The sequence below is a fragment of the Heloderma suspectum genome, chromosome 3 (assembly GCF_057233095.1).
Source record: "Heloderma suspectum isolate Gila_16-S chromosome 3, 16-S_ref, whole genome shotgun sequence".
In the NCBI taxonomy this organism is placed as follows: domain Eukaryota; kingdom Metazoa; phylum Chordata; class Lepidosauria; order Squamata; family Helodermatidae; genus Heloderma; species Heloderma suspectum.
Window position 1 is genome coordinate 130,234,944 of NC_139460.1, and position 23,001 is coordinate 130,257,944.

The 23,001-nt window shown below is 41.2% G+C and overlaps 1 protein-coding gene across 8 annotated transcripts in view; it reads right to left on the minus strand.

The window, feature by feature from the left end:
* Positions 1 to 550: 550 nt before the first annotated feature.
* Positions 551 to 23,001, minus strand: part of SEPTIN10 (septin 10) — a 54,973-nt gene continuing 32,522 nt past the window's right edge. For 3 of the 8 annotated variants that reach the window (XM_084844541.1, XM_084844537.1, XM_084844539.1), the window contains 6 exons: positions 22,457 to 22,553; positions 19,623 to 19,791; positions 11,967 to 12,002; positions 7,341 to 7,473; positions 4,572 to 4,762; positions 551 to 1,775 (listed from right to left, as the gene is read on the minus strand). In XM_084844541.1, the coding sequence (XP_084700667.1) occupies positions 1,760 to 1,775; positions 4,572 to 4,762; positions 7,341 to 7,473; positions 11,967 to 12,002; positions 19,623 to 19,791; positions 22,457 to 22,553 (642 nt within the window). In that variant the 3' untranslated portion in view covers positions 551 to 1,759. Of the gene's footprint in view, positions 1,776 to 4,208; positions 4,375 to 4,571; positions 4,763 to 7,340; positions 7,474 to 11,966; positions 12,003 to 19,622; positions 19,792 to 22,456; positions 22,554 to 23,001 lie in introns of all 8 variants that reach the window. The other 5 variants (XM_084844542.1, XM_084844538.1, XM_084844540.1 and 2 more) reach the window with 3 other exon arrangements.

A 23,001-nucleotide genomic window follows, 5' to 3' on the forward strand; every position in this document is an offset into this window, starting at 1 on the left:
GCCAGTGTAGTATAGCGGTTGGAGTGTTGGACTGGGAAGACCCAGGTTCAAGTCACCACTTGGCCATGAATTGGCTTTCGGCCAGTCACTGATTCTCAGCCTCACCTACCTCAAAGGGTTGTTGTGAGGATAAAATTGTGAGGGGGAGGATCATATATGCCACCTTGGGCTTCTTGGAGGAAAAGGCGGCTATAAATGTAACAATTAATCAAAAATAAAATAAAAAACGTTTCTACAGAAAAGTTCTGATAAGAGCACACACAGTTCAAAGAATCAAGAACATTAGCACTGATCTTACTTCCCAAATGATGGCGTCTGAAAACTAGGTTTAGGCAGAATTTGGCAACATTCTCATCTCCAGCACATTCTATGCGTTTTTTGCATGTATGTGTTTCTCTCATCATTTTTGCGCTTAAGTACCACTGGCAGCACCAGTGCCCGCCCAACAGTTTAAAAAGCAACGTGATTGAGGAAGGCAACACGCTCAATTCCATTTGTACAGTTGATCCAAACACTAAAATATTATAGCAACACCAATAATTACTAAATATTTAGCCAAATGTTTTTATTTGTCATGTTATGCATTCATATAAGTATTTTTTTTAATAAATCAGCAGAAATCTATGAGGGTTACACATACAGCAGCTGATGCTTCTTAGTAAATCACCAGAAAGTTAGCAATCCTTGTTTGCTCCCAAAAGTATAATAACTTTAAAATTAGGTAATTGTTACATTTAGGAGTGCAATCTTATTCTTGATTTCTCAAATGTAGTACAATTTATATGCTAGTAGGTATGCATAGGATTGTGGAATTAGGCTGCAATCTTATATACACATTCTGGGAGTAAGCCCCATGAAATAGTGGGATTTGTATCTGACTAAACAAGCATAGTTAAGAGTTTGTTTGGAAAGATTTTGCAGCCGGTTGTGCAATCCGATAAAGTACTCTGTTTTTAGTTAGTAAAGTATTAAAACTGAAGGAAGGCCTCACTCTAAAGAATGTGATATATCATGTTACAAGTGAGTTTGAAGTTGGCAGGTTCTCATTAAACAAACCCACCTCTATTTTATTTTTTAAATCCCCAGTTTCCACACTATGGGTGACATGTCATGTAGCTGAAGACCAGGGAAACTGGAAGACATCTTTTAACCAAGTTAATTCCTGGTATAAATTTTCAAGTGACACTTATGCTCACATGAATACTGCAGTGGTAAAGGCAACCATGATCCATTTTAATTAAAAAGCTTATCATTATCACAAAACTAGAAAGTGCACGTATAAAAGCATTTTCAGAAAAAGGAAGTGGTTACTTAAACTGGTTTACATATTTTATACAATAAATGCTTCAAAGGGAACATTAAATGGTGTATAGTTAACATATCAAAAAGGCATCAATTCTTTAAAACAGTAACAATATATGTTCACTGAATACTTCTGTACTACAGTATTTGTAACTCGAATGAAAACTGTTTTACGGCACAGTGATCCTTGGTACAGCACTTGAAGGGCATGCAACATGGCCACAAGTACATAGTTTTTAAGTGCGTATCAACAGCTGCTTAAAAGAAATGTCCATTTAAATATATTAATGCAACAGCTACCTACAGTACAGTATGCAATACTGATTATACAGTTTAATATACTTTTTGTTTGTTAAGGAGTGGTCAGTTTTCAAATTATCTTGCATTAAGAAAAAAAGGGGGGAATCCAAGTTTCCTCATGAAGAATTGTGAACAGTTTCTTCTTACATCTTCAGTTTCACATAAAGCCAGAGCTGAAACAGAAAAAGTTACATTAGTTTTGCCTTTCCCTACAGAAAGCAAATGTCATTTACAATATTAAGGTTTCCATCTTCAAGAAATCCATGCTTACTTTGATAAATACCAAATGAATAAAGGCCTGAACTGACTCAAATGTAGAGAAATATTAAATGGCACAGACTTTCCTAGACTGCACCTCTTCAGACTACAAGTGAGGGTCCATATGTTTAATGCTCCCTTCATACAGAAGTCAACTGCACAAGGAAAAGAAGCATGTCAAGTAGAAAGGGTTTAGTTTAGCATTTTCCCTGATGTGCTAACTTTCCAGATAAAGGGAGTATATGCCCCACCTGAAGTCTAAAGTGGTATATTCCAGAAAGGGCTGTATCATGTGCACTTCTATACAATTTAATCAATTCTAATAAATAACTCCCTCCATTTTCCCACTCAAATCTGAATAAGTCTTTAATCTGACATTCTTAGGGAGCAATCCTATGGCTGCTAGACAGTGGCTGGACGGCCATAGGATATGCTGTTTTCTGGGAACCGACCTCAGAGCCCGTGCTCCGAGGTCGGTTCCTGGAGAACTGACCTCCCCTCTCTTCTGCACTGCCTCCAAGGCAGTGCGGAACAGCCCTGTCCTCCGCACTCGCAAGAGGAGCGCAGAGGGGCCAGAAAGGGGAATGGCTGGAGGTGTTCTGGGGCAGGGAGATCGTAGCTGCCTGTACAACACATTCTATGCAGCTACGATCTCCCCGCCCCAGAACACCTCCAGCCACGCCCCTTTCTGCCCCCCCTGCGCTCCTCTTGCACATCCTATGTGTCGTACCGCAGCCTCTTCCCCTGCTCCTCAGAATATGTCTCATTGTGTTCACTGGGTCAGTGGGCACAGGACTGCAGCCTACATGTCGCTCATAGTAATGACACGTTTTGTTAGGTCCAAGGCCGGGTGTCATTTGACATTTCATAATCCAGGTCTTTTCCCATTTTATCTGGCAAGAAGTTTCAAAATCCATCAGTTTGAGATAAAAATGACACATTTTTGTGGCTGCTTGAACCAAAAGATCTTAAAAGCAAAATCTCTGTCTAATTTGGCCAAACGTCAAGATAAACATAATGAAACAGAACACCTGAAATTACTGAAAAAAGGGGAGATTTGGTATCCTGTATTTTATCCACATATCCTGAAATTATACAATTGGTCATGAACATATTTTGTTTCCATCTAAGCATAATGCCCAACACCTCTGGATCTATAAGTTCTTAATTATATAAAATATAAATGTAAAGTTGATTGATGTAACTTTTTAAAAAAGTTATGATTAAACCAGACTTGCAAACAGCTGCTCCCCTAGTTGCCCATAGAAAGTAAGAGTCTATCCAGGTAACCAGACAGGGAAGCTTTACAAACCTTTCCATCTGTTAGTCATTTGTTAGTAACAAATGACTAACATTGGCACAAAGGCTGGTGGTCTATTAGAAATAGGACCTGGCCGCTACTTATTTATATTAGTATGTCCATAACATTATACAAATAAATGTATAAATATGTCTATTAATATTAATAATACTGTATTATTTATATTAATAAATTAATATATTTCTATTAATATTGTTTCATTGAACTTAAGCCAGCAAGTTCAGTGCCATCCAGACACTGATCAGACCCAAACCTGCTTCACTTCGGCAAGATGGCTGCGTCATGTGCCTCCAGAACATGGCCTGGTAACTGAATGGTCATTAGTACTTTTTGGGGACACATTTGCAAGGCTGAATTAAACAATTTACTACTGAGAAGATACCATTTCTAATGGTTTACCGTGCAAACCTACATCCCACCTGCCCCCAAGGTTGATGACTGAAGGGAGTTAGCATGTCACATCAATGCCCCGCCACCAGTGGTGGTGGGGTTCTGGGTCGGAGCCAGCATTGTAACTGCTGGATCCAAAGCTGCTCCATTATTCCCTCACCTATCCCAGTCAGGACGTAGAGTAGGAAAAGTAACTCTGTTGGAGTAATGGGAGGGAAAACTTTAAAAACTCCACTATGCCAGGGAAGAACTGGAAAAAACCCACTGTCCCCCACTTTCTGCCCTGCCCAGCATGACTCACTGTTCCCCCCACCCCACCCCGCCGCCCCATCCCCTGCAATCCCACTCAGGATTGCTCTGCCCCATGACTTCATCAGACTTTTAAGACAGATTTTTAGTGTTAAAAATTTTAATGCGCAATTATGCCTTATAGTACTTGCACAGAGTGAAATAGCTGCCACACCCCATTTCACAATACACATTTTAGGTTATTTATAATTTTGTAATATCTTCTGTCATGCCTAGAAAACTACAAAGGCTATTGTGAGTTTCGGTAATCCTAAACACCCTGCAAGAATGAAAGACACTGTGAACATATGGGTTTGTTTTCTATGACTTTCTATAGAAACTAACATACCCTAACCACATAACATTTGTTAATTGCTTCCAAATACTATTGCTGGCAATCCCTGTGAGTCATTCTGTCCCTTTCTAACTTTTCTCTCTCTCTCTCTTCCTGTATATTCACAACTTCCTGATCTCTGACATCAAAGCACAGGAGCTCAAGCCGGAAACCTGGATCCCTTTGGGAAAGAAATAAAAAGAAGAGTTCTCATCAATGTACCTGATAATATCAGCAAGTTTGTTTTCAAATAATTTAAAACAAAATGATTAGCATTTATACTTGTAACCTGAATAATACATACGGCTTAAAAGATTTGACTGAATTGAACAGTTTACCCTATCCAAATCCTAAACGCTTCTGGAATCAACTACTTACTTTTTCCGATCCTTATCTTTTTTTAAACCCACAGTGGGTGTGGGGGGCAGCCCCCTCCCTTGGAGTATGTCTGAGGCAGCCTTCCTTTTGTTGAATGCAATAATTTCATCTTCAAGAAGTTTTCTTTTCTCCTCCAGCTTCATCCTCTCTTCCTGATGAAGACGTTTCATGTGTTCAAACTTCACTTGTAGCTAAAGTCAAGCAAAAAAAAAAAATCACTTCTGCCACAAGGTGGTAGCCTAGCACTTAGTCTAGCATCCTGAGGGAGCACATGGTAAAATACAAAATTGGATTCCCTACATAAGCATCTGTGTTTTCTATTTTGAGTGCTTACCTTGTCCATTCTCAAACAAAAATGCACAAAAACCATTTTACAAGACCAAATGCCTAAGAATTAAATCTTTTTTTGTGACAAATTAGGAAAAGCGTTTTCACTTAGCTTTCCAAAAGGAAGTATCACCTTCTAGGGAATATCCCATACGCAGCCTCCCATTTCTTAGTAAATAGAGAACAGGTCAATGCTCTGCAAGTGAAACAACATGGATTTCTGCCTTGATCAGCCCATCTTTCAATATGCAAATGGCACTTGGAGAGAAACATGGCCTTGGGTCAACAACTTGCTCCCAAACTGAAGGAGACGGACCCCCATGCATCTTGTTAAATCAACTTCTGATGCCATCAAGCATGACATGCTGGTTTGTATTGTTTTCTATAACCGTTTTTTTTTAAATAAAATTTGCCACCATATGCATAGTAATGTTGAATCTGGTGTGTTCTCCTTTGCCAATGAGCCAGGCAGCAAACCAGGACTGCCAACAGTCAAGACAATGGTTTCTGCATACTCAAAAACTTTTCTCAATATGTAGGAAAATACTGGTTTGCACACTGTTTAAAAATGCCCCTAAAATCCAACAGTTTACCATCAACTGAGCATGGTCATCGCCCTCCAGGAGCTACAGAACATTGAGGCAGTTGAGTTCCAGCTTAAAAAAGGGAAGGAAAGTTGGAGCGAGGAATTGATCTACTTCAGCCCTTTGCAGTTTCCTGGAGTGGGGGATTATTTTTTTTAGGGTGGTGGGAGAGGAACTGGCCTGCTTGAGCACCTAACAGCTTGTGGTATCCAGAAGTGGGGGAATTAGGGTTGGGAGATCTTTCCAGTCCTAATCAACCCCTGCCTCACAAAGTCCAGGATGCTATATGATTTAAAGAGCTCTTTAAAACCCTGTTTGAAACTTAAAAAGAGTCCAGGCGGGCAGGTTGTATTAGGATTGGACTAAACGCACTTCTTCTGATCATAATTAATCCTCCCTAAAGGACTCAGTTACCTATGAAAGGAACAGAACCTTTCAAAGATTATAGCTTCTAGGAATAGTAGGGGCTAGAAATAATCAGAGGATGTGTGCTGGAAGGTTCACATCCCTCAGCTCCCAATTTCCCCCCACCCCACCCCAAAACAGCCACTAAGAATAAATAGTACCCGTCTGAATTGTTTTAAGAACCCACACTGGTACTATTCAGTCTCAGTGTTAGCTCAATAGTTTTCATTCACGAAACCTTGAACCCTCAGCAGTCAGTGCCATAGGTCAATTGTATGAATTTCTACACTGCTGAAATCCAGGTCAAGCAAGAAGCCACTCATCTCGCCCCAGAGTGTAGCAGTTTCACGCTACCGTGCTAGTGGATGTGTGTGTTTGTCCCAACTGTTTATTTCCCCACAGACATCATACAATTCCATGTGGTCCCTCAACCTGTAATCTATATTGACAACAAAGTTCTTTTACATTAACATGTCAGCCTCTGTAAAAGTACTGTGTAGAATAAGCCTTTGAACAACTTTACAAAATATGGTCTCAAAACTAGCCTTTTTGGGGAGGCCATATTATAACTCTTGACTCAATTTGACAAAAACATCTGCAGCATGCTAAGGACGTAAATGTTCTCAAATTGGTGCATGCTAAGAGTCCCATGGAGTTCAAGTGAAGCTTCTCTCGGTGCATTAAATTTAAGTATAAATTTAAGTACACTTCCTAAAAGGCCTCTGCCTTTCCATTTCTTTTTCTTCTCACAGATCATAGTAACAGACATCAAAAGCCCAACAGCTAACTTCTCCCCATTTGCTGTAGTGGGTCACACACTGTGTGAGGTTCCAGCTCCCAACTGCAACAAATGGAGCAGAAGAGGCAAAGGACAGACTCACAGCAGTACTGTAGCAGGGACAGAATGCTGTTAGTGAGAGCTCATCCTTGACAAAATCTATCAGATCCACCTTGAAATCAGAATCTCAGCATCATTCTCTCCAATCCTGAACGTGAATGGCCCGTGCCAATTGTTTTTTGGGAAAACGGGACTAACAAGAGGCATCTGTATGCGCAAGGGAACCCCAAGGTTTGCCGAAGTATATAGTATCTTTAAACAAAAAACAAAAAACACCTTAGGGAACAAACAAAAATCATAGGACAGAAAAAAAGATGACAACGCCTGTGTGTGGTTGCATGGTGGAAAGGTAAAAGGGGAACAAGGAGTGAACGTACACGCAGACAAAGCTCTTCTTGCTGATCTTGCTGCAGCAGTTTTCGCTGCAGAAGAGACAAACCACTGTTCTGTTTTAAAAGCAGATTGTCTCTTTAGCAGTGGAAACTAGGACAGCACAAACAGCAAGCATGTGATTCTTTTCAGCTTGTTCTGTCTTTTTCTTAAATACACATTTTATTCTGTTCAAGCTACCACAACCACCAGATCACAATCAAAGTAGAAGAGAGGCATGCTTACTTCTCGCTCTGCTTCTTTCAGCAGTGCTTCTTTCTCTTTGACCCTCTGCACAAACATTTGCCTCATCTCTTCTTCTTTCTGCTGTAATTCACCAAGGAATTCATGCCGCTTAGCTTCATATGTCTCCTGTAGACTGAGGACCAAACAATGTAAACAGTCTTCATCATTTATAAGAGGCAACAGCAATGGAATTCCTATTCTACTCCACTCAAGTACAGATTTTATTTATATGTTTTATCAGATCCTGTACTTAATTAGATTTGTCTTTTCAATGCAGACTTTTAAAGAAGCAAGTCATTAGTTAATTTGATCTAAATCTTAATAGGAAGAATACAGACCTGTTCTCTTAATATGAAGAATACAGACCAAGAAGATTCACAGTTCTGAGGACAATTAAATGAGATGGCAGCACAGATTATTCAAGTTGTTACAAGATTTCATATTTGGTCTCAAAGAAAAAAATCCAGCACCTCTGAAAAGCTTCATTGGAGATGTTTTCTCATGTGTAATAGTTGCAGATGGTCTCTTATGCAAATAACCAGAACTTTAGGAACCATGTAAGGTCAGACTTCCATGTGCAAATGACCAGACCTGACACTTACACTACAATAAATATAGAGTTCATTACAATCAAAAAGTATCAGTATGGGAATCAAGAAATATTTTCTAATTTCAGTCTCCTGACACTCTGAATTCCCTCAGTAGCCAGTCATCACACCTTAAATATTGCTTTTTAAAGAAACTACCATATTAGAGGTTTCATCACATGTATTCGATTCCACAAAGGGACTAAAAAGACCAACTAGACCTAATAAAGGCCTGCCAAATAAAAAGCATGGCTCACCAAAGCAAGCACAGGATAACACAAAGACAACAGAATACGTTGTGGACAGCTGCGTCAGTCTAGCCTTCAAGCAGCTGAAAACAAATAAAGAACAGCTCAGAAGAAAATCCAAATTTTACAAGAATTGTAAAAGTATGCAAGTAGCATAATTTAATTTCCAGAATTGCTTGGTTCCTGCATAAAACTTTTTTTTTTGGGGGGGGGGGGAGTTTTGTGGAATTTTGTTTTAATGCAGCTTTCTCCAACCTGGCGCCTTCCAGATGTGTTGGACTACAACTCCATCACCCCATCCATAAGTCAATTGAGCGTGCTAGGTGGGGATGATGGGGTTGTTGTCCAACACATCTGGAAGGTGCCAGGTTGGGGAAGGCTGTATCAGGATGTGGCTAATAGGTTTTATGAATATGGGCATGACTGAAGGCCACAAGGAAGAAAGAAGCTGCCATGCAAGGCTTAAAATATAGCACAACAGCTGACTCGCACAGCTTATTTGGAATCTCTCTCCAGTTTTAAAACAGATTCACTAACTTCCCGTGCATTTCCAGGCACACTTCAAAGTGCTGGTGTTAACCTATAAGGCCTGATATAGCCTCAGAATTTTTTTTTCTAAGAATACATTGTTTTACAAAAGTAACATAGATACAATATACTCAGCCCTGTGTAGTGGGCCCAAACATATGACAATCAACATACACAAGACATAGTCTAGCGATTTGCCCAATGTCTCCATTCCTGCGATCCCTCAATTTCCTTCTGGAGCAGAAGACTGTGGAACACAGAGATATTCACATATGGCCAGCATCACATGCGACACTGTATGTGCAGGAATGTGTGCAGCCTGCTGTCTTACCATGCCTGGAGTATTTCTTTGTGGCAACCGTGTAGGCCAACTCTATTAAGATGGGACACGCAGCGCTAACATGAAGCAGAAGGCAGGGCGACCAATTAAGCAAGGCTGAGTGAGCAAAGTGTACACTGCCTGGGCACCTGAGAGACTTCATTCTTAAGCCTTGATCCTAAATGCAACTTGCTTGGAAGGAAGCCCCAGTGACTGAAATGGAACTTAATTCTGATCTAATTAGCTAGGACAGAAGAGCTAAGAACACTAAGAGGTTCACAAGACTGTTAAAAGCCTCTGAAGGGACCCTTCACTTGGCAGATGGCTTACAGAATCATAAAATAGTAGGGTTGGAAGGGGCCCACAAGGCCATCGATTCCAACCCCCTGCTCAATGCAGGAATCCAAGTCAGAGCATCCCTGACAGATGGCTGTCCAGCCTCGTCTTGAATGCCTCCAGTGTGGGAGAGCCCACCACCTCCCTGGGTAATCAGTTGCATTGTCGCATTGCTCTAACAGTCAGGACGTTTCTCCTGATGTTCAGGCTTCCTGTCACTTGAGCCCATTATTCTGTGTCCTGCACTCTGGGATGATCAAGAAGAGATCCTGGCCTTCTTCTCTGTGACAACCTTTCAAGTACTTGAATAGCGCTATCATATCTCCCCTCAGTCTTCTCTTCTCAAGGTTAAACATGCCCAGTTCTTTCAGTATCTCTTCATAGGGCTTTGTTTCCAGTCCCCTGATCATCTTTGTTGCCCTGCTTTGAACCCTCTCCAGCTTGTCTGCATCCTTCTCAAAGTGCGGTGCCCAGAACTGGACACAGTACTCCAGATGAGGCCTAACCAGAGCTGAGTAGAGGGGAACTAGTACTTCCTGGGTTTTGGAAGCTATGCTTCTATTAATGCAGCCCAAAAGAGCATTTGTCTTTTTTGCAGCCACGTCACATTGTTGGCTCATATTCAGCTTGTGATCTACGACAATTCCAAGATCCTTCTCACTTGCAGTATTGTTGAGCCAATTATCCCCCATCTTGTAACTGCATTTGGTTTCTTTTTCCTAGGGGCCGAACTTGGCATTTATCCCTATTAAATTTCATTCTCAGCTTAACAATGAAAATCAGATATGTCAGAGAAAATCGAACGTTGTTTCAAATTGGTGTACTTGGAAACCACTGGACAAGACAGCCTACATCACTTGATGGGTCTTATGTACCCACTGGAATTATTGTGACATTTCAGAGACCGTAGACATAATGCCCTTGGTATTCAAGGCTGCAGTTTTCTCCTTGTTTGCATGCCTTTCCAATATTTCTCTCTTCTGTACGTGCCAATTTGGAATCACTTCTCTGATTTTTAAAGCAGAGTGTTTAAGCTTCCTCCTAAACTGTCAGAAACATCCTTCCTTTCTCACATGCTTGATATCCTCAGCTAGATAGCCTCTTCACTGCTCTCGCTACAAAGCCACTTTCCAGTATAGAGAATCAGGCAAACAATAAACTTGTGGATCTTAAAATTGAAACCAGTTGAAAGCAGATTCCAATCTCACTATAATAAATGCAATGGCAACAAGATGGCGTTTTTCAAATCTTCCACTCATGGCATCTATTAACAAGCAAAGGCGACATTTCATTTAGAAGGTATTTTAATCAGTTAAAAAAACCACCCTGGTGTTAAGATGCCAGTACTTCTTTTATACCACAACAACTTCACCATGAGGTAGGATCAGTTTTCCTGCGGATGGTTCTTTTTAGTTCAACGATGGTCGCATTTTTCCCCCCAACCTGGCTGTTGCATGCTCGTTGTCTCATTTCTTCCCTTGCTCACTATCCATCCAGGCTGCATCTAGAAGCACACAGACTGACTGAGCCCTCTGTGGATCTGCATTCATCCCTTTTTGGACAGCCAGTCAGACATCCTTCCTCAGAGTATTAAGCTCAGGAACAGCTGGTTCTTCCCGTTCCTAGCAAAAGCTGGCTGTGTGGCGCGCTGACCCTTGTGGCCATTACACAGCCACGGCCCCCACTAAATAGGTGTTGAAGCAGATTAATGTCATGCTTTGGCATGTTTAAGGGGGCAGGGCAGGGCAGCCTGCCTGAAGCATGGGTGGGGGGGCAGAGAAGAGGGACAAAATCAGTGCTGGATTCAGAGCTGCATATATGAGTCTTTAGAGCAAATAGAGCTCATCCCACATTTGGAAAAAAAACTCCGTTCCAGCAGGAAGGTACGTCTGTATACACACCCTGGAAGGATAGCTTCAGATCTTCAACTGTCTTACTGTTCAGCAGGTAACAGAACAGAAGCCTCCTTCCAGACAGGCTTCTGTTCTGATCTTACCAATTCCCCTTCATGGATAGGCAAGCTAACTGTCAACCTCCCTGTTCTTACAAGATGATTATACCTTCTATCCTCACAAGGCATGCTCTAGAGTAGATGTTAAATGTTAGTACTGCAACGACTTCTGTAAATGAGATCTGCTTTGATGCCAGCTGACATCTCAGACATTTCCATCAATCATCAACGAGAAAGACAAACGCCAAATTAATTAGTATTTAAGAAGACAGGAAGTTGCCTTACACCAGGTCAGATTATTAGTCCACCCAGCCTAGTGCTGAGACTCTTTGGCGTCTCAGGCACAGGATTTTCATATCACCTGCTACCTCATCCTTTTAAGTGGCGATGCCAGTGAACTGGGGACATGCAGAGGATCTGCTCTGCCACTGAGCTAGGGTTCCCGCCTCATATTTATAACATGCTGCATTAGGACATAATTGAGGACATTTTGCCCTTAAGGTGATTCATGCATTGCTCAATGAATCAATACTGGGTCTACATCATTATCAGTTCATATAAGACCAGGCTGTCTCTTTCTAAAACACAAAAAATAATTTAGATTATCCATATACCTAATACTATAATTCAACCACACTACACTATAATGCTACATACCTTTCTCTACGAGTCGTCTTTTTGCTATCTGGGACCCTGAAAACAAAGGTGTAGATCATCAAGTTCTGTTACTGTCTAAAGAGCCTAAAGAGCCAGAGAGCTTTGGCTATTGGGCGGTATAGAAATGAAATAAATAAATAAATAAGAGCCTAACGCACAACCCTATATACGTCTATTCAAAAGTATGTCCCACTGAGCTCAATGGGCCTTACCCCTAGGAAACTGTGTATAGGATTGCAGTCCGATTTAATTTTATATTTACTCATGGAAGGATACCAAATATTTGGTGCCGTTCTAGTTCTAACATTTACAAATTTCTAAAAGTTAAATGAATTGTAATTTTTCTTATAGAAAGATAACACTGACGTAATCCTGTACACTACTTTAGGTTTCTTCATAGCATTTACCAACAGAATGTATTAATGTATGCCAGTGAGGTTTATGTGTATGGGGATATCAGTATTTAAATACTGTTGCTCGGGGGCAATACGTTTCAGTGGACAGCTCTCTCCCAGAGAATGACCTGGTTCTCATGACACGACAGCCCACTTTTGGTTAATTTACCTGCAAGGGTTGTCATGTCATGCCGGCTGCCCACAGCCACCATGTTTACATGGCAACCATGGGACTCCGGCTTGCTGTGGCTTACCATGTCACCTGAATCCAGGCGGCAGGGGTTGTTTGAGGGTTAGACAACCCTCAAATAACCCTAAAACAAGTCACAGTGGACTGTTGTGTCACGCAAACCAGGTCAATGAATTAATTTCTCCATGCAGTGCTTTTCAGATCAGGCTTTAGACTCATCAGCTTTCTCCAGCACTGAGTTAAAACCTTTTCTTTATAGGCATGTAGTTCCCCAAACATCACTAAGAGGCACCACATGCCTAGTAAGAGAATAGTTAGTAAGACATAGACCAGGTTTGCATGTCACACCAATTCCTGGGTTGTTCCACCCAGGAATTGTCAGGACCATGTGGCAGTGAGCAAGCATGTCACCTCCCCCACTCATATCATTTCTACTTTCAATCAGTTGTAATAAACAATCCATTATTGGGTTATTATGATGTCCAAACCTGGAACTCTGGGTTGTTTAGGGGTTAAACAACCCAGAATTAACCCAATAACAAACCATTCTTGTGTTAACTCTAGGTTGTTTTATCCCTAAACAACCCAGAATTCTGGGCGAACCAGATCACAGGCTTATATTGAAGTCACCCAGATTCAAATATTCAGCCATGAACCTCACTGGTTCATCATCTTGAGATAGCCACTATATCCCAGCCTAGCATACCTACAGAGGAGTTAGGAGAATAAATGGGTGACTGGGGGATTATGCCTTCCTGAGCTCTTTGGAGAAAGTACAGGATAAAAAGAAACACACACATACACCAGTATTTCCTTGAGGAAAGGGCAAGAGCAGCATAGACACAGGAAGGCAAAAGGGCAGGATGTGCCCCCATCCCATTAGCTTTTGAAGATGGCCTCCAAAGTTACTGTTTTACCACCATGTATAACCCTGTCACAATTTAGTTACACAGCTAAGTAACTTTTGCTACTTAATATGTAATAAAATACATATCTGCTGTATTACATTTTTTTCTGTGTGCTCCTGGATTATTCCTCAACTGCTTTCTAGGTAAAATCCAGCTTCTTATATATTTTGATATAACTGCATTAAAATGTTATTCACATTAGAAACAGTTTCAAAATTCTCTTGAGAGATTTTTGAACAGATAAATTATTCTAATTTTGGATCTTTGAGAAGTAAATATAATGATGAATTTCCTAGAAAAACAAAGCCCTATTAATAAAAATAGTTAACTAACGCAGGCTGGAGGGGAGGGGGATAAAACTTATGCCACAGACATTTGAGATGAGTAAAGAAACCAGTTAAAAGCAAAACCTGAATTTCACATTTTGGGTCCTAGATAATATCTTGTACTTCTGTCGGTCAGCACAAATTAATACCTTATTTCCGCCTCAAACATTTTTAATTACACACCCAATACTTAAGATTGCCTCAGGGAAATATTTACAAAAGCCATCTTGGCAACTGAATCCTTTACCAAATGTAGCCCTGAGAAGTGGTTGTCCTTCCTTTAAGGTGGGGTGGGGAATATCCAGAGGTCCAGGGACCATTTTTGCACCCCAGAGTCCCAGCACAGGCTGCAGTCCATGGGACAGCCAGAAAAAAGCCAAAACTGCCAGTTTCCCATCAAAATTCAGGGGTAAACCACTGCATAGCACCACAGAGCAGTTTGTTCCCAAGCTAAAAGTAGCCCTTTTGACGCTCTGTAGCAGCTACGGAATGGCCAAAGGGCCAAATTTAGCTTGCAAACAACATTTGCTACATTTGGCAGTTTGGGTGCTCTGTAGCTGCTACAAGATGCCCTGTTTTCTGGGAAAAAAAGGTTTTTTGAAAAACAAACAAACCTTGGAAGGCAGATGGGGAACGGCAGGGACTGCATCTGGCCCGCATGTTGCCTGCGCCTGTTGTAAGTGCGGGTTGTGCACCCCAGTTTTAAGCATTGGGGCAGATGATGGAGCCATTTCTTATGCCAATTTCAAAGTGGATACTGCCTTACACTGAAGCTGCCTAAGAAACAGTTGGTGGCAATCCCAGCCTCAACCATACTTTTAGCCAACACACTCCATGGTGCTCACCATACTAGCTGTTAAATTCCTGCCTATGTATCAAAAGTGAATGCAAGAGACTAACTGCCACCTAAGGACTACCTCATTTTTAAACCAACACAAAACTGAAAATCAAGTTACAGGTACCATGCTTAAAAAAGCAAACCCAACATACTTTGTGGGCTATTTAGGTCACTAGGCTCTAAGCCAGCTATTAATATACCCTGTGGAATGGGCTAAGCTTGCACAAGTGTTGGCTATATTGCCCCCGCCGTGGAAATTAAGTAGCTCAGCAACTTCAAGGCACCAAATGTCTGTGACAGGCAATTACACAGCACAAAAATGGAACTACTAATTTCTACAATGATGTCTGCACAGCTGCTTTGGGTCATTTGCTTCCCCCCCCCCCCCACAATCATTAACTTTTACTCCGAACAGTTATTATAAATACGATTGCTGTCCAATCAGCAACCCTTTCCCGACAGGCAGCTGACTTATTCTTGAGATTTATTAAGAATGTTTTAATCACATAGTATTGTCAGTTTCGCCGGTTTTAGGCTGTGTCCCTTTGAATATAAAACTCTTCAAATGAAAGAAGCTCATTTAAATTAAATATGTAATCTAAACCTACTTGCAGGGCTTACTTAACAGATACCAGGGCCTTCAAATACCCTTTTATATTATCTTTCTTTCATTCACTGCATTTCAGTCCCACCAACACAGCCCCAAGGATCTCTCAGGGCAGCCTTTTAAGTTTTCAACTGCCTGTTATGTGAAAAGGCTCATTCCTAAATTTAAATCTAAATTGCTACAAGATTCATTTTAAACACCTTAAGTCTATCTACTTTGTTATTTGCCATGGCCAACCTTATCATTCATTGTTATCAAACTCTTTTAAAGACACATAACAGACTCCTGTTACTATGCAAAATAAATTCTCCATATGTACTTAATAACTGGCCTAGAACTTGCCTATTACTCGTATCAACCAAGCTCAGAGATCATAGATGAAACTTCTACATTTACTATACGTACGTTTGCTGCCATTTAAGCCTGAGATGTTGAACTTGTCCATTCCAGTTCAGACATCCGGTAAGCTGCAACTTAGTTACAGCATCTTCTAAAACAGAATTGAAATAACCTGAGAGAGTTTTACATTGACTGGGTTCGCACGACATGCTAAGCAATGCTGGGTTGTATTTCCAGAGTAACCTACCATCACTTAGCGTGTTGTCTGCAGGCAGAATGTGTCCCCTCGGTGAGCTATTAACCCACCCTGAGAATCAATGTTCTGCAACAGGGGTTATTTTACCTACCGTGGGTTAGAGTGTCATGTCCTAACCCACTGCAGGTAAAAGGCATCAAGCAGAAACCCCTGCCACTCTTGCCTAGCAAGCTCTCAATGGCCATTCACGATCATGGCCAAGCTGCTGCCTGTGCCCTTTCCCCTTGACTGTGACAGCCCCTCCAATGGTGCCCAAACAGCACCACAGAGGGGCTAACACGGGCAGCCCTTCACCCCCGCCGATCTCCTTTTTCTTAAGTTGTCTCTTTAAATCCCCATGCAAGTCAATAGAGGCGATCCATTGTGTGGAAAAGCGCCCTGTGTGCAAAAGGCAAGCCCTTTTTATGGCAAGAAGGGCAACTACCGGGAATGAATAGTTGAACTTCCCAGAATGAATAGGAAAGACGCCAGGAAGTGGGAGTTTTTAAAGGGTTACCTTCTTCCCTGTGTGTTCCCCATTTGTGCCAGGGGGGCCTTGGGAGGTCCCCCAAATGACCCACTACTCCCACGCGGCAGTCTCCCCCTTCCCATAAAAAACAGGTTTGTCTGGTTAACCTAAAGATCGCTGTCACTGCTTGGATTTTGACAGTGACATTGGCTCAATGGGGTTTAAAGAGACAATTTAAATGAGGAAAATTGGGGCTGGGGGTAGGGGACTTGGAAGAAGACAAGATGGGTCTGCCGCCAGGTCCCCTGAAATGTGGGGTGGAGGACTGAGGGGGAAGGATTGTCTGGCGGTGCGCTGCACACCCAGTGTGGGTTGTTCGCAACAATCCGCCCTGCATGGCTAGCGTGTCATATGAACAGCCCCATTGTTCGCACTGCATCTTTTTCAATCTGGTGGTAATTTGGGGAAAATAATTTTAAAACAAGAACAGTGTAATTGAAAAATCCCTTTTCAGAAAAATTAAGTATATAAATAGTAGGAAACAAGCCCTGATTATTGATGTTCTAATTTAATCCCATATTTTAAATGATACTCTAAGAGTGGCTGAATAAAATCTGCACATCTATACAACCCTATGCATGCTAATACTGCTGAAAGTTATTCCTGCTTCTAAAGAAAAGGTTTCAGTACTAATTCCCACCAAGTGTCCATAACATACTTTCCATAACAAAAATATTTTTCAAATGCTATGCAAATTACATCAATACTACCAAAATACTATGTACTTGGCACTGATAACAATGTGAGAATTAGGAGCAAAACCCTGGAAAGTTATGTACTCTACTGAAAGCCAAAATATGATAGCTAAAGGTGAAGTACTGGAGTTGGTATTCATCTAAAGTAGACAAGAAAGTGATCCCTGTGCTATGTAATGTTCCTATCCTATGTTGTTCATTTGCATTTGGCATTAGCGGTACACTTCAGTATTTGTCTTTCATTCATTCCTATTTTCCAACACTTTATGAATTTCTCTCCCTCTGCAGCATTCTCTCCATCAACTGTTTATTTGTGTGTGCATGTATGCAGGTTAAGAAAATGCATGTGTATGTACTTATAGTAGGTGGAAGGGAAATGTGCTGCGTTGTGCCTCTCCCACTTTTCACTACTACAAATTATTATGGGTATCTAATAATTTGTTACTACATTTCGTGCATGTGCTATTGTACAAAACTGGAATGGCACTACCATGTGAAGCACAAGAGAAAAGGCCACAAATTGGTGAAGGAAGAGCATGTGGGCATGGCTACCTTCTCCCACAGGAATAAGTCATTGTGTGTGGATGATAGGTTTTATATCCTCACCATCTCTGGAAATGTAGGAATCTGGTGAGGAAAAATAATGCTCCTCTTCGGACCAGTAAAATATTCAGTTTGTTACCTTTATATCTACATCAATTCCAGATGTTTGCAGTACAGTCAACAGAAAAGATCAAATATATATGAAAGCGTAGTTAATGTACCTTAAGGCTAGTTACTAACTTACAGTTAAAAAACCTAGTACAGGCATCTCCTTAAGAGCCTGTACATATTACATGTGTACACCAGCATTTGCTTTGAAATGTCAAGTGTGAAGAAACAGAGGACATGCATTGGAGAAAAGTGCGAATACATGCATCTCTCCTTTACGCAGTGGGGCTGTTCACACATAACCATGGCAAATCGTGGGTTAAGTAACTGGGCACATTTGTGCTCTGGGTGCTGGGCACATTCCACGGCCTTTTTGAATATTCAACCCCCGATCAGGCTGATTGGGGCTATGTGACATCTGAATCTATAAACTATAGGTTTATCATGGGTTTAAAAACCCAATTAACCTCATTACTAATTGTAGGTTAATTATGGTTATTTAACCCATGATTAACTTATAGTTTCTGAGTTTAGACATCATGTAGCAACCCCCAATCGGGGGGGGGGGGGGATATTCAAAATGGTGTCAGAATGCACCTGGCACATGCTGTGGCAAATCGTGGCATAACTAACCCACGATCTGCTGCCCCTTATATGTGAACCAGGTCTGTTTGTTAACAGTAAGAACTGCTGTCTCATGTGTGAATCATCCTGAACTCTAAGAACTGCTGAAGACTGCAAAATTGCCCAGGATGTTGTGAAATCTCCTTCCCTGGAGATTAAGTCCCAAGAGGAGTCTGGAACAGCATCTGTCAGCAACTGTCTTAAATTCTGGCAATTCTATCATTGTCCAGTGTTTAAACAGATAATCCCTAAGCTAAGGTAGCTTTCCTACCCCCTGATGCATATTTACCAAGAGACTTTCTTTTTTGCACTGAATTGCCCTGCAACAGTTGGGATTTCCCATCAGCACTAAAATATCTTGAAAAGGCCTATCTTGGCTTATCACAGATACCCATCAGTATCTGCAGGGCAAAAAGTCTAGGCAGTAAAAAGTGGTGCCAGAGAATTCCAGTCTATTCAGTAATTACTTCAACTTTTTTCTGATCTTGACGGTCATTTGCAGCATAGCTTCTGCTTCAGGTATTAGTAACAAGAGAAGAACAGTAAGAGGGAAGCATAAAAGAGAATGGTTACAGAGAACATACTTACTTACATTAGCTGTAAAGACAAAAGAAAAGGAAAAGAGGATAGTGCACATGAATGAAGAACTGGCACTGCCAAAAAGGACTTCTGAAAGAAATTAGAAAACATCTTAGATATGGACTCCTGACCTAAGAATACAATTAATTTGGACTAATTTCTACTTCTGTCAGCTACTTGCTCCGCTCAAGTGAGACAGCACTAATACTGCTGCATGACCACAAAAGGCATCAATGCACCATCTGACACAACCCCCAGTATCTGAAACGCATACCTAAATGAGAGATAACACATACTTCTGTAATTGGAACAGGGCACCATTCAGTACGGCTTTGCTGCTAATCTACTGCTTCACCCGATAGCCAGATATTCCCCAGATAATTTATTTCCAACACTAGCTGCGCTCCAACTCTTGCTGCCGCTGCCACCACCACCACATCTTTCACACTGCCTAAGCACTTCTGAATTAGGGGTGGCCCCATCAATTATCCACTCATAATTCTGAACTGGACAAGAGTTTTAAATAAGATGTTATAGATTTATTTAGTTTAATCACCATTTCACCATTAATTTCATCATTAATCATCATTATTTAATCACCATTTCAAATGCTACGTGTCTACAAATAGTTTTAAAAGTGACTTACTTTCTCCTGCTGCTGCTACAGGTAAGGTCTCAAAACAAAGGAGAGAGTGAATCAATGCTTTTCACATGGAAACAAAAAAGGCACATTCTCCTACCTGACAGGTTTGTTTTCTGGACCCGTGTCTTGGAAACCCATCTCTTCCAATTTGCAGCGGCGGTACAGTTCGTAGTGGCGCATATGAGTCTGTTCTCTCAGATCTTCCATGTTTGTACAAATCAGCATTTCCCGGAGCTTCACAAAATCACAGTGGTTCTCGTTCTCCACTAACGAATGAATTAAGGTATTACCAGTATACCATTAGCATTTGCCATGGGACGCATCCAAAACAGCATCCATGCAAGGGGAATTCCTTGCCCCTCTTCCCCGTTGTAGCCCCCCCAGGCTACGTGAAAAGCCTCCTCAGGCAGGAGTTACAGTGGGAAAGGGGGAAATCCAGCACCGGCAGCTGTTCCTTTGGCTGATTTGTGCCTCACGAGTTGTAAGCAATTAATATATAAATATTAATACATTTATGTGCAGGACCAGATTTTGTCAGCATATAGGTTCAAACCCAAGCCAGGAAATGAGTAGTTTAGTTCTACAATAGCTAAGCAGCCATGGGCGGGTTGCATGTCATGCTAAGCCACCCTGAGAATAAGCCATGGCGGCTCGGTTGTTCGCTGAGCAACCAATGCTACGCTGGACAGACGACAGGGCTTGTGTGGCTTGTTCTCCCTCTCCTTCCCCCTCAGTCCTCCAGCCAGCTTCAGCATGTATCCCAGGCACCTTTGCGGCAGAACCTGTCTTGTCTCCTCATCTTGGCCCCCTCCCTCTTCCAATCATTACCACTTTTCATTCCCCACCTTTCCTTTCAGTGCCTCAAAAAGTGCAAATGGAGTCGTAATTTTTTTGTGTCTGTCTTTCGCAAGTGCGCACTTATGGCTGTTTGATATGTGTAGTCAATTTCCTTGTATGTTTCAGCTGTCAAAGGGAACAGCCAAGGCTAGTAGGTAACATACAATGAAATTGACAAGATGAGTATGCATATAGATGGATTTGCGCACAGTTGCGAAGGACTGGGGGGAGAAGTAACAGTAAGAGAAAAGAGGGACCCAACAGCTCAGTTCAGAAGCACCAAAAATGTGGGGGGGGGGGAGCAAAGAGAGTAAGTGCACCAAAAAGGGGGGGCAATATCTCCCCCTTGTTAATGTGATCCTCTCGCTTTTAAGTGCTGAGTTGATACTTCTCAGTGTCCTCCAAGTTTTTAGCACTTCCCTGACTCTCCAGCTACTCCAGAAAGAGGAGATATTAACTATGTGCAAATCTCCATGACAGTAAATGGAGGGGAAATATGCATACCTGCGGTAATGGAGTAGTTATTAGAGGTTCGCAAATTTCCCCTCCATGTACTTCCTAGCCCTTAAATTTGCACAAATATTCCCAAGGTTGATAGATAGATAGATAGATAGATAGATAGATAGACAGACAGACAGACAGACAGACAGACAGACAGACAGACATAAACCCTTAGTGGTTGGCTACATGGGACAAAGCAAACTTACACACACACACCCAAATGGGGCCCCATTCACTCCGTCCCATGCAGCCACCTTCTCAGGATTGTTTTAATAACTGTCAGGGAGATTTGCCTATAGCCACTGAAGTGCAGTAACTTCAGCAGTAACTGCTCCGAAAAGGAGCAGCAAAAATGGGGGTGAGTTAATATCTCCCCTTTCTGGAGTAGCTGGAGACTTGAGGAAATGTTGAAAAGGTGGAGGACATTAAGAAGTGTCATTTCAACGCTTAGAAGTGAGAAGATCACCAGAAAGATCACAAAGAGCGGCATGAGCATTTTGCCACTCTTACCAAGCAGCTCTCTTGCCTATCCTGGAAACCCACGATAAAATCGGTCTCCTGGGTTCAGACAACAAGACAACCAACCATGGGTATGAGCAACCTTACAACAAGCTATAGGTTCTCAGGGTGGCTTGTTTGCAAAAATTAAGCCACCCTGGGGACAATGTGCTGGGTTTGGACGTCACGATAATCCCCATGGCTGGCTACCCATGGTGGGTTGTTGTGTCGTCCAAACCCCGTCCACCTGCGTGTGGTATTGCTCTACTTAATAAAGGGCTAACCAAGGTAAAATATTTCCATATAAACACTAATTAGTTAATTAAAACTATAACTATAGCAAGTCACTAGCCTTATAGAACTGCTCCTTTTGGTGGTTCCAAAACTGACTTTCATTTTGCAAAGGAATATAGATTTTAAGACAACAAAACTCTGTTTATCCCAATTAGTGTCTTCTGAAAGAGTAATCAGCTTTGCTGATATTATGTTTTATTTATTACTTCCTCTAAGAACCTCATGGTGAAGTATATATTGCTCCCGCTTTATCCGCACTTGTGATATTTTATTTACTTATTTATATTCATGTATTAAAAGTAATTCTATACTACCTTTTAGTCAAAGAGTCACATGATGAGACTGTGACTTGCTGAAAGCTACACAGTGAATTAGTCGGCTGGGTGGGGGCTTGAACCTGAGTCTCTCTGGTTCCAGTCCAACACTCTAAGTACCACTTCATACTGGCTCATATTTGTAAAACAAAGTACACATCGGTGCTATAATTCACAAAACAGTGCATTTAGAATTATAGCCAGAGATTGCTACTTAATTGAGAAAATGTACCTATTGCATTGTCAACTTTAGTGGTCACCAATTTAACTCAGAAAAACTAAAACATTATTTGGTTCACAAATTTAATAATCATTCAGAAACCCCTCCCCCCATCCCAAAAGGAGGGGAGAGCATTATATTAAAGTGTTGCAAAATGTAAACTTAATAAGTTAAGAAGCAGATGGTTAACCAGATAAAAGAACTGTAATCTACTGACAGTCTTAGGAAACTAATTCTGGATAAGTAAGGATTCAAACTCTCATTTACCTTGCACAATGCCCCAAGGATAATGGCGAGCTTTTACTGCTTTGTTTCCAATCTTTACCTCTTCCATGCTCCCCACTACAGCAAATGGCAAGTGTCCCTGAGAAACAGAGAGTAAATAAAATGTGGATTGCTGGCAACCAAAATAAAATAAATTACAAAATATAGTGTATTTGACATAACCAAATTACATGAAAGTCCATAGCACTGGCTAAAAACAAGGAAGTGTCCCTGTGAAATATATAGTACAATTGAACTCTCAGCACTTTATAGAATTATGAAATACCATTTTAAAACATAGAAGCAGTAAATGTTATGGTAGAATTCCTGTTCCTTCTAGGTTTCCAGACGGCAGTCTTTACAAGTAAGATAGTGCTATGTCCTGCTCAGAAGAAAGGGTCAATTCCCTAACTTATACCAGGGGAGCCACGGCCCACCCTGACAGATTAGAACTGGCAGAGCAGGAAAATGGAATTAAGTTTAGAATTAATTTTATGGAATTAATTCATGGAATTAAGTTTAGAAGAAAAACTTCCATTAACAAGAAC